Source organism: Eumetopias jubatus, unplaced genomic scaffold (genome assembly GCF_037043125.1).
Source record: "Eumetopias jubatus isolate StellerSeaLion01/CBP00866 unplaced genomic scaffold, mEumJub1_p1.0 scaffold_10, whole genome shotgun sequence".
In the NCBI taxonomy this organism is placed as follows: domain Eukaryota; kingdom Metazoa; phylum Chordata; class Mammalia; order Carnivora; family Otariidae; genus Eumetopias; species Eumetopias jubatus.
This window is the reverse complement of record NW_028274816.1, coordinates 75876803-75889057: the sequence shown is the minus strand read 5'-3', so window position 1 is coordinate 75889057 and position 12255 is coordinate 75876803. Positions and strand designations below refer to the sequence as shown.

The 12255-nt window shown below is 52.4% G+C and overlaps 1 protein-coding gene across 2 annotated transcripts in view; it reads right to left on the bottom strand.

The window, feature by feature from the left end:
- Positions 1–1713, bottom strand: part of GAS7 (growth arrest specific 7) — a 192731-nt gene extending 191018 nt beyond the window's left edge. The window contains exon 1 of one of the 2 annotated variants that reach the window (XM_088027970.1): positions 1322–1713. In XM_088027970.1, the coding sequence (XP_087884096.1) occupies positions 1322–1504 (183 nt within the window). In that variant the 5' untranslated portion in view covers positions 1505–1713. The remainder of the gene's footprint in view (positions 1–1321) is intronic. The other variant, XM_028125074.2, reaches the window with a different exon arrangement.
- Positions 1714–12255: the final 10542 nt, after the last annotated feature.

Genomic DNA, 12255 nt, shown 5'->3' with positions numbered 1-12255 from the left:
GGAAGCTGAGGGACACACCTGAGCCCGTCCGACACTCGCGTGTTTCTCAAAACACAGAACCACGAGGGTTCTGGAACCTACTCTTCCGCCAGGCCACGAAATCTTTTGCAGCCTAAATTTTGCTCAAATGCTACTAACCCATTTAGGGGGGATTTTGTACCTCTTGGAGGCCAGGCTCTCATTCTGGTACTACTTCCAAAGGATATTTCTCTGCAAACTCACCCATAATCACTCAGCCCCATCCATCCATCATTTTTTTTCTTTCTTTTTTTTTTTTCTTTGAGTCCCACCCAGCAATTTCTCTCGAAACTTGCTACTCTGTTCTTTGTGAAGTAGGTCAGGGGTCAAATTATAAATAAATTCAGCCTCGGTGATCTGGGAGGTGTTTCTGCAGAATGTTTGATATATATTTAACACAATTGCGGGTAAACCGCCCATTGAAGTCTGTACAACGATCCTGGGGTTGGGCAGTTTTTTACGAAAGGGGATGTCCTACGAGGTCACTCCTTCGCCCTCCCCCGCCCCCACCGGACTTTTGAAACTTCGGAGCCCACTCCGGCTGTGACCATGAGCTCAGCGATTAGAGGACAGGGAGGCCTCCCAACTGTCACCCAGACAATAAACAGCCAGCCGACTTGGCTCAGCAGGTCCTGCGCAGTCCTGGGGGCAGGCCAGAACCCCAGGAACAGGCCACTCTCAGGCTCTGGACCTTAGCCTGGGGAAGCTGGAGCAGGGGAGGGGCGCTGCGGCACCCCTGGATCCGGCGGGCGTCTCGGGCTGGTGGCCAGCCAGACTCAGCTGACCAGCAAGTGGGCGGCTCCGAGGCGGCCAGGCAGCCTGACCCGGGGCAGCACGACCGTCCACCGGGTCGGCAGGCTCCGGGCTCCGGGGCCAGATCGATGCCACTTTTTTTTCCGACCCCGATCCTCGGCGCGTCTTCCCTAGACCGCCGGACTCCGCAGCCCTCGGCCGGCCCCTGCCACCGCCTGAAGCGCGCCCACCCGCCCGCCCGCGGGCTCCAGAACTCACACAGGCAACAAGTTCTCGTTCCTCGGGGCGGCCACGATGTGCTCGGGAGGCCCGGCACGGGGCGGGGGGGGGGGGGGGGGGACGCGCGCTCCGGGGGCGATCCCCGCGCTGCCCAGCCCGGAGGGGCGCCCGCTGCCTCCGCCGCCCGCAGGGTCGGGCGCGCAGCGGCTGTCCCCCGCCGTCCCCGCGGCGCCCCTCGGACAGGGGCGGCTCCGGCATCCCCGGTGCGGGCAACAGGTACGCGGGCGCGCCGAGCAGCGCGGCCCCGGGTCTCCCGGCCCTCGCCCCTTACCTCCAGCAACTGCACGTAGCTCGCCGGGAACCAGCCGCGGAGCCCGTCGTCCTTCTCGCCTTCCCACCAGCCGCCGTCCGGGACCTGCAGCAGCGTGATCAGCTCGCCCGCGGCGAAGCGCAGCCCCTGGCCGTGCCGCTCCCCGGAGAACGGGTACAGGGTCCGGCAGCGGGCGCCGGACATGGCCTTGGCGCCCGGGCTCACAGTGCAGCCTGCATCCCTGCCGAGCCCCGCGGGCTGGGCAGCGGCTCCGCGGGGTCCCAGGCGCCCGGCGCTCCGGGCTCCCGCGCTCTGGGCGCGCGCCGTCTCGGGGGTGCGCGGGGGGTCCCCGGCCAGGCGGGGGACGCGCGCTCCGCGCGGGGCAGCGAAGACTCGCAGGCTTCGCGGAGCAAGCGGCGACGCCCCCGGGCCGGGCAGCTCGCAGATCCAGCTCTGGGCGGGGGGGGGGGTGGGGGGGGCGGGGCTCAGGGGGAGGAGACCCAGGCGCCGCGGGCTCCGGAGACAACTTCCCGGGGACGCGAAGCGCGGGCTGCGGCCGCGAGGGCCGGCCGGAGCCGGGGCCGCCCGGGCGCGCGGAAATGCGCAGCTCCCGGGGGAGGCGGGATCCCGAGCATCGCCGGGGGCCCGGCTCGGCGGCGAGGGAGCGGCCGGGCGTCCGCGGAGAGGGGCTGGCGGCCGGGTGGCCGAGCGGGGACTCGCGCGGAGGCGAGGGGGCGGGGCGGGGGCTGGACCAGGGCGGCCACGCCCGCCGAGGGCTGGGCGCTCCCTCGCCGAGGGGGCAGGTCGCTTGGGGAGGGGTCTCGGCGCTCGCACCCCCGCCTCCGAAAGCCGCTGGAACAGAAACGCCCTTCTGTGCCGGCTTTGTGGGTCTGGTGGCGGCCAGCGGGCGGCGGGCGCCTCCTCCGGGGTGCCTGCGAGGGAATGTGTCTGTGGCCGCCACTGTCGGGGTTGAACCTGAGGTTGAACTTGACTCACCGGAAACTGAACAATGGGTGAAGGACAGGTTTGAAGCCTGGCGCCAGAGCCGGGAGTCCGGGTGGCTGTGCGTTACACTGGAGGGACCGAGCGGGGAGGAGACGGAGTTGGGAGCAGGCCGATGAGGATAAATGGAGGAAGGGGGCGGGGGGGGGGGGAGGTGAGAGGAACAGCCCCCACCGCTTTGCATGCAAAGGGGAGGCCGGCCCCCAGCGTACCAGTCCTCCTGCAGTCCAGGCCGGCCAGTCTCTAGAGGTCTGCACTCATTTACTCAGTCAACAAACCGACCGTGGGAGGCTACCACACCTTCCATGCCATGAGCCAGGTACCTGCAAAGATCATCTGGACAGGTGCCTGCTCTCCAGGAACCAGAGGACCTGGATGCGGAAGAAACGACCTTGAACCGAGGCTTTAGAAGTAAAAGAAAGTGGATGTCTTCGTTAGCCTACTCTAAAGGAAAACTTAAAGTCTATTTCCTAAGCTGTAAAAACTGGACCCTTTAATCCCTCTGCATGCTTCAAATGGCCTCCCTTTAGATCCTGCTCAGTAATCTTCCTTGGCTCCCCGTTGCCTATTAAATTAAGTACCGATTTCTCAGCCTGTGCCCTTCAGACTCAACAATACCTCCCCTAGCCTCATCTCTCATGGTGTTTGCCTGGATACCCCCCTTACAAAATCGGTCAGGCTGGGTGGGCTACAAGAGCCTTAAGATCTTGCCTTAAGGGTGGGCTGGGCTACAAGAGCCTTAAGTTCTTCCAGTGGTTTTCAATCCTGGCTGCACATAGGAATCACCTGAGTAACTTTTTAGATGCTCGTGCCCAGGCCCACCCAAGCTTTGGAAAATCCACCTTGAGCCACAGTCTGCATTTAAGCCGTTTCACCTTGAACCGCCTCAGCCTGGCCTCCAGCCACGGGCGAGCTGACAAATGCAGATTGCTTATAATAGCCCATCGATTGCAAATGCACAAACCCTTGCTTGGCTAGAAACAGGGGGAAACAAACTCTGGGCCACTCATCACCACGGGGCGTGGCTTAAAGCAGAGCTGCAAAACTTGATATAGGGGGGCGCCTGGGTGGCTCAGTCGTTGGGCTTCGGCCTTCAGCTCAGGTCGTGATCCCAGGGTCCTGGGACCGAGCCCCGCATCGGGCTCCCTGCGCTTCTCCCTCTCCCACTCCCCCTGCTTGTGTTCCCTCTCTCGCTGTGTCTCTCTCTGTCAAATAAATAAAATCTTAAAATAAAAAAATTGACATAGGAATCAGTCACTAAAAGTAACTGACCTAATCAGTGACAAGGGCCTCAAAGTCCTTGTATCGGGAAGGATATGTGACTGTTAGCAGACTGACCCCAGGTGTCATACCTGATGATAAGGCCCAACTCAATTGAGGACAGCCAGTCCAGAGCCTTCTTGCAACTCCAAATTTGCCATGGTGCCTGTTAGCCACCTGTGACCCAGTTTGGCTTTTGAGAAATCTCAGCGTACAGGGCATCCCAAACACTCCAGCTCCAAGTGACCTGCCCCAGATGATTCTGCAGCACCAAGACTGATAATGGCTCTCTGGTCGATACCTAAGGTCAGTCTGGACAGAATTGACTGGCCTAGCAGTCAGGGGAACTGCTGTCCCTGATCTCTTATTCATGAAGTAACTTGGACAACACCAGAATCCAGTAGCTGGAATACGGGACTTGAGATGGTTAAACGCAGTTAGTAGCTCAGTGTGTCCTCTCTGGCCTCCCTGTACTCAAACCTCAACTCTGCCACTTTCCAGCTGTGTGCCCTTGGGCAACTAACTCAACCTCTCTGAGCTTCATTTTCCTCACCATTAGAAGATGGTAGTAGTGTCTATATCATTGTTTTTAAGAGGATTAAATAAGTAAAAATGTAAACTATGCCAATACCTGGCATATTAAGTACTCAAATATTAGCAGTTATTATCGATCTAGTCCAATGGTCCTGGTTGTTTATTATCTAACACTTTTTTCGCACTAAGATTTCCAAGGCAATAATAAGTGGGAACTTTTATCTTTGGGATGCCGTAAATGTTAAAGAAACACACTCTGGGTTTCCGTTTTCTCACGAGATCGTGAAGGGAAGATGAGTTTCTCTCTCATCTATTACCCCTCTCCCTTGCCTTCCTCCTCCCCTGATCTTTTTTTTTTTTAAAGATTTTATTTATTTGTCAGAGAGAAAGAGAGCGCAAGCACAAGCAGGGGGAGTGGCAGGCAGAGGGAGGAGCCAGCTCCCTGCTAAGCAGGGAGCCCGATGCGGGACTCAATCCCAGGACCCCGGGATCATGACCTGAGCCGAAGTCATGACTGACTTACCCGACTGAGCCACCCAGGGGTCCCTCCCCGATCTTCTATTACTATCTTAAAATTCTATTTGAAATCTTTACTTATTTAGTATACTAAATAGATACTTATTTACTTCTTTGAAACTAAGTCTTATTTTACTGAGTAGTCTCTTAGTAACTCGGGAGGGAAAGTACGTTTGTTTTAATTTGCATCTTCCCCTCTTAAAGACCAACACTGAGTCTTGCAAAAAAAAAAAAAAAGTAGGCATTTGGTACTTCCTGAATTCATTTTGCAATATGAGCAGGTTTGAACCCCTGCTCATTTTCAGATTTCCCATATTGCCAAGTTACTCCCATAAACACATGTGTTAGAACATCTGGATTAGACTATAAACTCCTAAAAGCAGGCTTTAGTCTCTCTTTCTTAGCTCTCTCTCGACACTGTGCATTTATTTGATAACTATGGGCTGGCAGGGATTTCTTTTCTATCCAAGACAGTCTTCGATGCCTTTCCATCATCAGCCTATGGATGGCAGAGAAATAAATATCAGGGTTTCCATTTCTTAAATTAAGTTAAACACAAATTTGCCATATGACCCCAGCAATTCCCTCCTAGGTATCTACCTAAGAGAAATGAAAACAAACAGCCACACAAAAACTTGCGGTATTCACTATTTAGAATAGCCAAAAAGTGGAAATAACGCAACTATCCATCAATTGATGAATAGATTGACAAGACGTGGTAGACCCATACAGTAGAATATTCTTTTTATTTTAAGATTGTATTTATTTATTTGAGAGTGAGAGCATGAGCAGGGTGGAGGGGGAGAGGGAGAGGGAGAGGCAGACTCCCCGCTGAGCAGGGAGCCCAATGCGGGACTCGATCCCAGGACCCTGAGATCATGACCTGAGCCGAAGGCAGACGCTTCACCAACTGAGCCACCCAGGCGCCCCCATACAATGGAATATTCACTCAGCCAAGAAAGGACCGCAGTCCTGACACAGGCTACAACATGCAGGAACCACAAAGACATTACACAAAGTGAAAAAAGCCAGATACAAAAAGGCTACATATTGTGGGGCACCTGGCTGGCTCAGTCAGAAGAGCATGCCGCGCTTGATCTCAGGTCGTGAGTTCAAGCCCCACGTTGGGTGTAGAGATTACCAAAAATAAATTAATTAATTTAAAAAAAAGTTACATATTGTACGATTGCATTTAGAAGAAAATCTCAGAAAAAGCAAATCTATAAGAGACGGTAAATAGATTAGCGGTTGCCCCGGGGTTGGGGGTAGGAATAGGGAATAAGTAAATGGTCCCGAGGTTTCTTTTTGGGATGTGGACAATGCTCTAAAATTTAATTGTGGTAATGGTTGCACAACTCGGGAAATCATTGAATTGCACGCTTAAAACAAGGAAAGGCTTTGGTATGTAAATTATACCTCAATAAAGCTGTTACATGAACCAAATGTAAACAAGGATCTATAAAGGCCTCATTCATTCGTCAAGGGTGCCCTGCCTCCTTTTCCGTGCTCATTCGTTCAACAGCAACCTCAACAACAGAACTGTTAAGACTGGGAGATGGACAATGTGCTGGGCTTGGGGCTATAGAGACAAACATAGCCGTATAAATAACGAATCCCTGTAGGTCAGTAGGAAAAATATGGGTGACTCCTTAGGAAAAAAAAAAAAAAGGCAAAAGACTTGAACAGACATTTCACAAAAAAGATCCCCGAAAGGCCAATACTAACAACACCTCAAAAGGTGCTCGACCTTGTTCATCATCAAGAAAAGCAAAGCAAAATCCTAAGGAGGTCGCAATATACACCCATGAAAATATAAAAACAAGGGGCGCCTGGGCGGCTCAGTCGTTAGGCATCTGCCTTCGGCTCAGGTCGTGATCCCAGGGTCCTGGGATCGAGCCCCGCGTCGGGCTCCCTGCTCGGCGGGAAGCCTGCTTCTCCCTCTCCCACTCCCCCTGCTTGTGTTCCCTCTCTCGCGGTGTCTCTCTCTGTCAAATAAATAAATAAAATCTTTAAAAATATATGTAGATATAAAAACAAAATAGAAAATGTAATAAGTATGGTTGTATTTATAAATAAAAATAGAAATTTACAAAATGTACGGTAACTATCAAAACAAAAGAGAAAATGCCACACACTGAGGAGGACCCAGCAAACTCCTACACTGCTGGCCGGAGCCCGCTGGAAAATGAGATACTCAGCAAAGCTGATTCATAGCATCCTCTATGACTCATCAAGTCCCCTTGTAGGTATATGTCCACCTGAGATGTGTTCATATGTTCACCGAGAGACGTACACAATGTTCGTAGCAGCAATATGCATAATAGCCCGAAGCTGAAAACTGCCCAAAGTCCGTCAACAGTAGAGTGGATAAGGGGCGCCTGGCTGGCTCAGTCAGTAGAGCGTGTGACTCTTGATCTTGGGGTCCTGAATTCAAGCCCTACTCTGGATGCAGAGCTTACTTAAAAAAAGTAAATAAATAAGAAGAAAAGAAAATATTATAGTCCCTGACCTCAAAGAACGTATAATCTAGATGCTAGATTCTAGAGTGCTACTTTCCAGACTTCTTTGGGTATAGAGCTTCATCAGTAAAACTCCCAAATATATGTATTTCTATTACTTATAAATTAAATACGTGAACCACTAAACAGATAGGTATATTATAATACACAAAATTAAAATGTTAAAAGGGTTACATTAAGATCTACGTTATGTCCGAGCAGAGACTCATATATATTGTCTTCCTGTACCATAGTGGATGTTTTGAGTACATCCTGGAATCAGGGATCGTGAGAGTCAGCTTCAAGAAGACAGACAGTGGACTGGAAAAGAAATTTAGTGTACTGGAAATAAGCCTTTTTGGAATCCTGACTTTGGAGAAAGTAACTGGGTCCAGTTCTCCTCCTGGAGCCTGAGAGGAACCTGGCGCTGGGCCTGCAAGATCTGTTCATCTTCTCCCCAGTTCTCGCAATCTGGAATCTGAGACAGGTCCAGCCACAGATTTGGAAACTTCAGTGCTGTAGAACCAAACTAAAATGGAGTCACTTCTGTCAGGGATGAAATGGAAACGGTCAATGTAGGCACGTAAAAGAAACTTAACCTGACCTTACAGGGATTCACACCTCTGCTTGGAACGCCAGCCAATCCCGGAATGCCAAGTCTGTTCACACCATCTCTGGGGGTCCTTGCTCCCCTCACCCAAACAAGAAAGAAGACTCCCAGGCAACCGATCAGCTGGAAAAAACCAAACAGCTTGTGCATTTACCCCTAAAAATCCCTCAGTCCGTGAGCAACTCTGAACACATTGCTCCTATAGCCCTGAGCTCCCTAGCTTACGGTCAGAAACACTACAATAAACTCATCTTTCTGCTTTGTTTTATTCAGTATGCAGACTTTGGTTTTTGACATCGCGTCTAAGAATCACTTGAGGACCTTGTCAGAAAACGATGTCTACTCCTGAGCCTCACCCCCAGAGATTCTGATCCGGTGGGTCAGGGATGGGACTCAGGAAACCCAGGGTTTTTAACAACCCCCCAGATTATCCTGCTAGAGTCCTCAGCCTGTATGTGGGAGAGACACCCTGCTAGGGCAGACCGTCCTTAAACACCACGGTGGTCATACATTTCCAGGTGTCACCTGTACCATCAGAGAACCTCGTCATTTAGAAGCAAGAAGGGTTCACAGTTGTGTCCTATTGGCCATTCGGAAGGATGGCAGGGGTGGGGCGGGAGAGGGCCAGGCGCCGGCGGAACGTGGGAGGCAGAGCACATAAATAGATAAACACGGGTAGGAAACAATTTGTGGGGAAGAGAGACAGGGGACACGGAGTAAGAAAAGGACCGGGGCTGGAAGAGAGAGGGTGGGGGGGAGAGACAAGCAGGCCCATCTTTCTCCCAGCCGAGGCCCCCTCCCCCTCCCCCTCCCACGTGCTCGGAGCCCCACCCCCACTCCCCCACCCCGCCACCGTGCTTCCCCAAGAAAGCTGGGGGCTTCATTTGCAAAAAGAAGCCGGGGGGGAAGGAGAGAGGGAAAAGACATTAAGGACACCGTGCGGGACCCACAATCACATTCGGAAACAGAAGTCCATCTTTTTACGGGTCTTGGCGGGTGGGAGGCAAAAGAACTTTCTGCCCCATTCCCTCCCACTCCTGGAGGAAGCAAGGAATTATGGAAAAGAACCTCCCCTTCGGGAGTAACAACAAAATAACCACCGAGGAGGAGCCTGGCAGAGAGATGCAAAGCCCCATTGAAGAGAAAGTCTGACGGGCCGGGACCCACCTCCAGTTTGATGACTTCATTAACATATCTAAAGCTTGGGCTACCTTTTAAACGGTATCCCAGCCTGCTTTTCTTACCCCAAAGGCAAGCCCGGGACAGACCCCAATTTCTTCCACCACCACCCCCCTCCCGACAGCGACAGCACGCCCTCTTAACAAAGTGCAAGAGTCGTTCTAGAGTGTTCCTTTCAAAGGCGCTCCGGTCGACCCCAATCCCTGGAGACCCTTGAGCTTTGCAAAAACTCACAGGAGTCGCTGGCCCAGGAGGACTGTCAGGAGTCCGCACGTTTCTTTCTCAGAACAAAGGCCCAGCACGAGTCTCTATTCTTCTGAAGACTAAAAATAAATTCGGAATTAATCACAACAGACAAGGAACAGTCTCTTCGATGACTATAATTAGCTCTCCATTTATTAAGGAAGGCTCCAATTATTAGGCTCGTCCGAGTCCCAAATTTTTGCTTACTAATTACACGCCCAGGACAAGTGGCTTCACCTCTCGAGACCTCCATCTGTAGAATCTTCTTGACTGCACAGGAGAGGTGGTGACACCTGTTTCATGAGACCGTGGGAAGGAGCCGTCACAGGAGGCCAGCTGGGGGATGTTCCTGCTCGAGGGTCCAGCTCTACCAACGTGCACGGGGCTGGGTGCAGAATGGAAGGGACTCCATTTCTAAAGCCAGAGAGTGATCTCCGGAAACGTCCAGGCCTGGTATCATCAGGAGGTAGAAGGAATGCCTATTTACTCTCCAGACTAGTAAAAATTCCTGCCGGAGCCTTCCAGAACATCAGTGAGGAAACCGAACACAGGCTTACATTCCCCTTGACTTCCCCAGCTCGATCTCCCAATCAAGCAAAGGAGGCTTTTCTAAGCGCTTCTCATGGTCACCTGAAGGTCAGAGCCTGAGATGCATGAAGGACTCCGCGGGGACCCATGGGGGCAGCCTGGAGACTGGGCAGAACGTGCTTCACGAGAGAACCTTCCAGCAAACTGCCCTTCAAAGCTGCCCTTTGCTGGCAAACACCTTGAGTGACCTCTGGGAAGCAAAAGGGCAGGGGGCAGGGGGTCATCTCTGGTTCTTCGAGGTTGATGGTAATGATGCAGCAATCTCTGCTCTCCCAGAGCCCAAGACCCAGATCCTCCAGGAATCCAAATTTCAGCGAGAACTAGGCAAAAGGAGTTTTGAAACAGGCAGGGCAAGAAACGCACTCGATGTTGTTAATCATCGAAATCGGGCTACATCAACAATGGGGGTTCGTTATTCTACTTTCCCTACTTTTTAGAGGCTTGACATTTTCCAGAATAAAACAGGAAGCGTAGGCCTCCTCGGTGCACCTGGCTCTTAACGAAAGTCCTCAGAACCTCTGTAGAGCCTACTCACTCACGGTCTCCAAATAATTCTATTTTTTTAAAAGATTTTACTTATTTATTTGACAGAGAGATAGAAAGCACAAGTAGGCAGAGAGGCAGGCAGAGGGAGAGGGAGAAGCAGACTCCCCGCAGAGCAGGGAGCCCAATGCGGGGCTCGATCCCAGGACCCTGAGATCATGACCTGAGCCGAAGGCAGACGCTTAACCGACTGAGCCACCCAGGCGCCCCCCCTTTTTTTTAAATTTTATTTATTTACGGTCTTCAGATAATTCTAACAAGCAAGGTTTTTTAATCTAGTCATTCAGTTTACAGTATGTGGAACAGGGTATCTTAACAGCAGGAAGAGCGCCGGCTTGACAATGGCGGGATAGAGATCCCGAAGAATCACTAAAAAAGACTCCAGAAAATAAAAAGTATCTGAGCCCAGAGCCAGCTGTCTCCTAGTGAGTGGGTATCAGACTGAGCCACAAAAAAATCACACCAGATTGTTTCCGGTCTCTACACATACCAGCTTTAAGTCCATAGATTCAAGGTAGGCATCCTCCCATCCAGACCCACCAGCAACAGGTAAAGCAAGGTGTTTGGAGGTCTCTACTTCACCCCAAGCCTCCTGCATTCCACAAGCATTATGGTCATGCTGCATTAGTGGCTCACCAGCATCACTGGGAGCTTGTGACAAGTTCAGAGGCTTAGGGACCAACTCGGAGAGATTCAGGCTGAGGAGTTCTGGGAGGTTCTCATGCACAGACCCGGCTGAGGATAATGTTTCCTACCCTTTGTTACCCATTAGAATCACCTGGAAATTTAAAAAAAAAAAAAATCCCGATGGCCAGATTGTACTCCATACGTGGTGGGAGCCAGGCAATAAGCTTCTCTTATTTTTTTTAATTTTTTAATTTTTTTAAAGATTTTATTTATTTGACAGAGAGAGACACAGCGAGAGAGGGAACACAAGCAGGGGGAGTGGGAGAGGGAGAAGCAGACTCCCTGCCGAGCAGGGAGCCCGATGCGGGGCTCGATCCCAGGACCCTGGGATCATGACCTGAGCCGAAGGCAGACGCTTAATGACTGAGCCACCTAGGCGCCCCAACAAGCTTCTTTTAAAGATGCCCGGGTACAGCCAAGTTTGGGAACCACCGACACGGTGAACCGTGCATGATAGAGTTGGCAGACCTTCATTTTCAAAGGCAGGAGTCACCTGTAGCCCGAAACGGACCACCTCCTCAGGGAGCAAAAATAGTGCAAGGGGAGGGCAAAGAGCCGACCAGGCAGGTGGCTCTGGGTAGGTCCTGGGTCAAGTTCACCACATTCCCGAGTCCGGACTCGCTGGCTTTGCCCAGCTGGCTGTGTGCCTCTGGGGGTGGGACACCTGCGAGGGCCTGCTGCCTCAGCCCCGTCTGTTTCCCAGGCAGCCTTGCCTTCCGAGGCCCACTGCAGGACGGACACACACTTGGGAGCCACTTCCCCAGCCTGGGAGTGCAGCCCAGGACCCACCAGGGAGCGTGTTGCCATGACGATGGTAGCTCCCCAGCCCCCTTTTGCCACTGCAAGAGCCCTGTGAAAAATCAGCATTCACCCAGGCTTCCCCGGCTGCCTGGACTTCTCCACAGGAGCGGGATGTGGGAGATTTTCCCCCTCTGTGCTTCGGGGGAGATGGGGTGAGGGCAAGAACAACAGCCCCAAACAAACCCCCAAATTTCCCCATCTGCTGGAAGACATAAAGAAATCGCCTCCCTTCCAGCAAGGATGATCAACAGTCATTGTTGTCGTGATGTTCGTCAAGAGGAAAGGGGTTGGGGACGCGTGAAGGAGAAGGGGCCATTTCTCCGGGTGGAAGAGGAGGGTCCAGACCGGGGGCAAGGATAGGAAGTGTGGGGACCACGCCAAAGGGAGATTCTTCGAGAGAGAAAACAGCAGTTGAAGAAAGGGGATGAGATGAAGGCTGCGGGGAGCAGGGGTGGGTAGCCAGATAAAGAAATCAGGGAAGGTAGCCAGGAGGA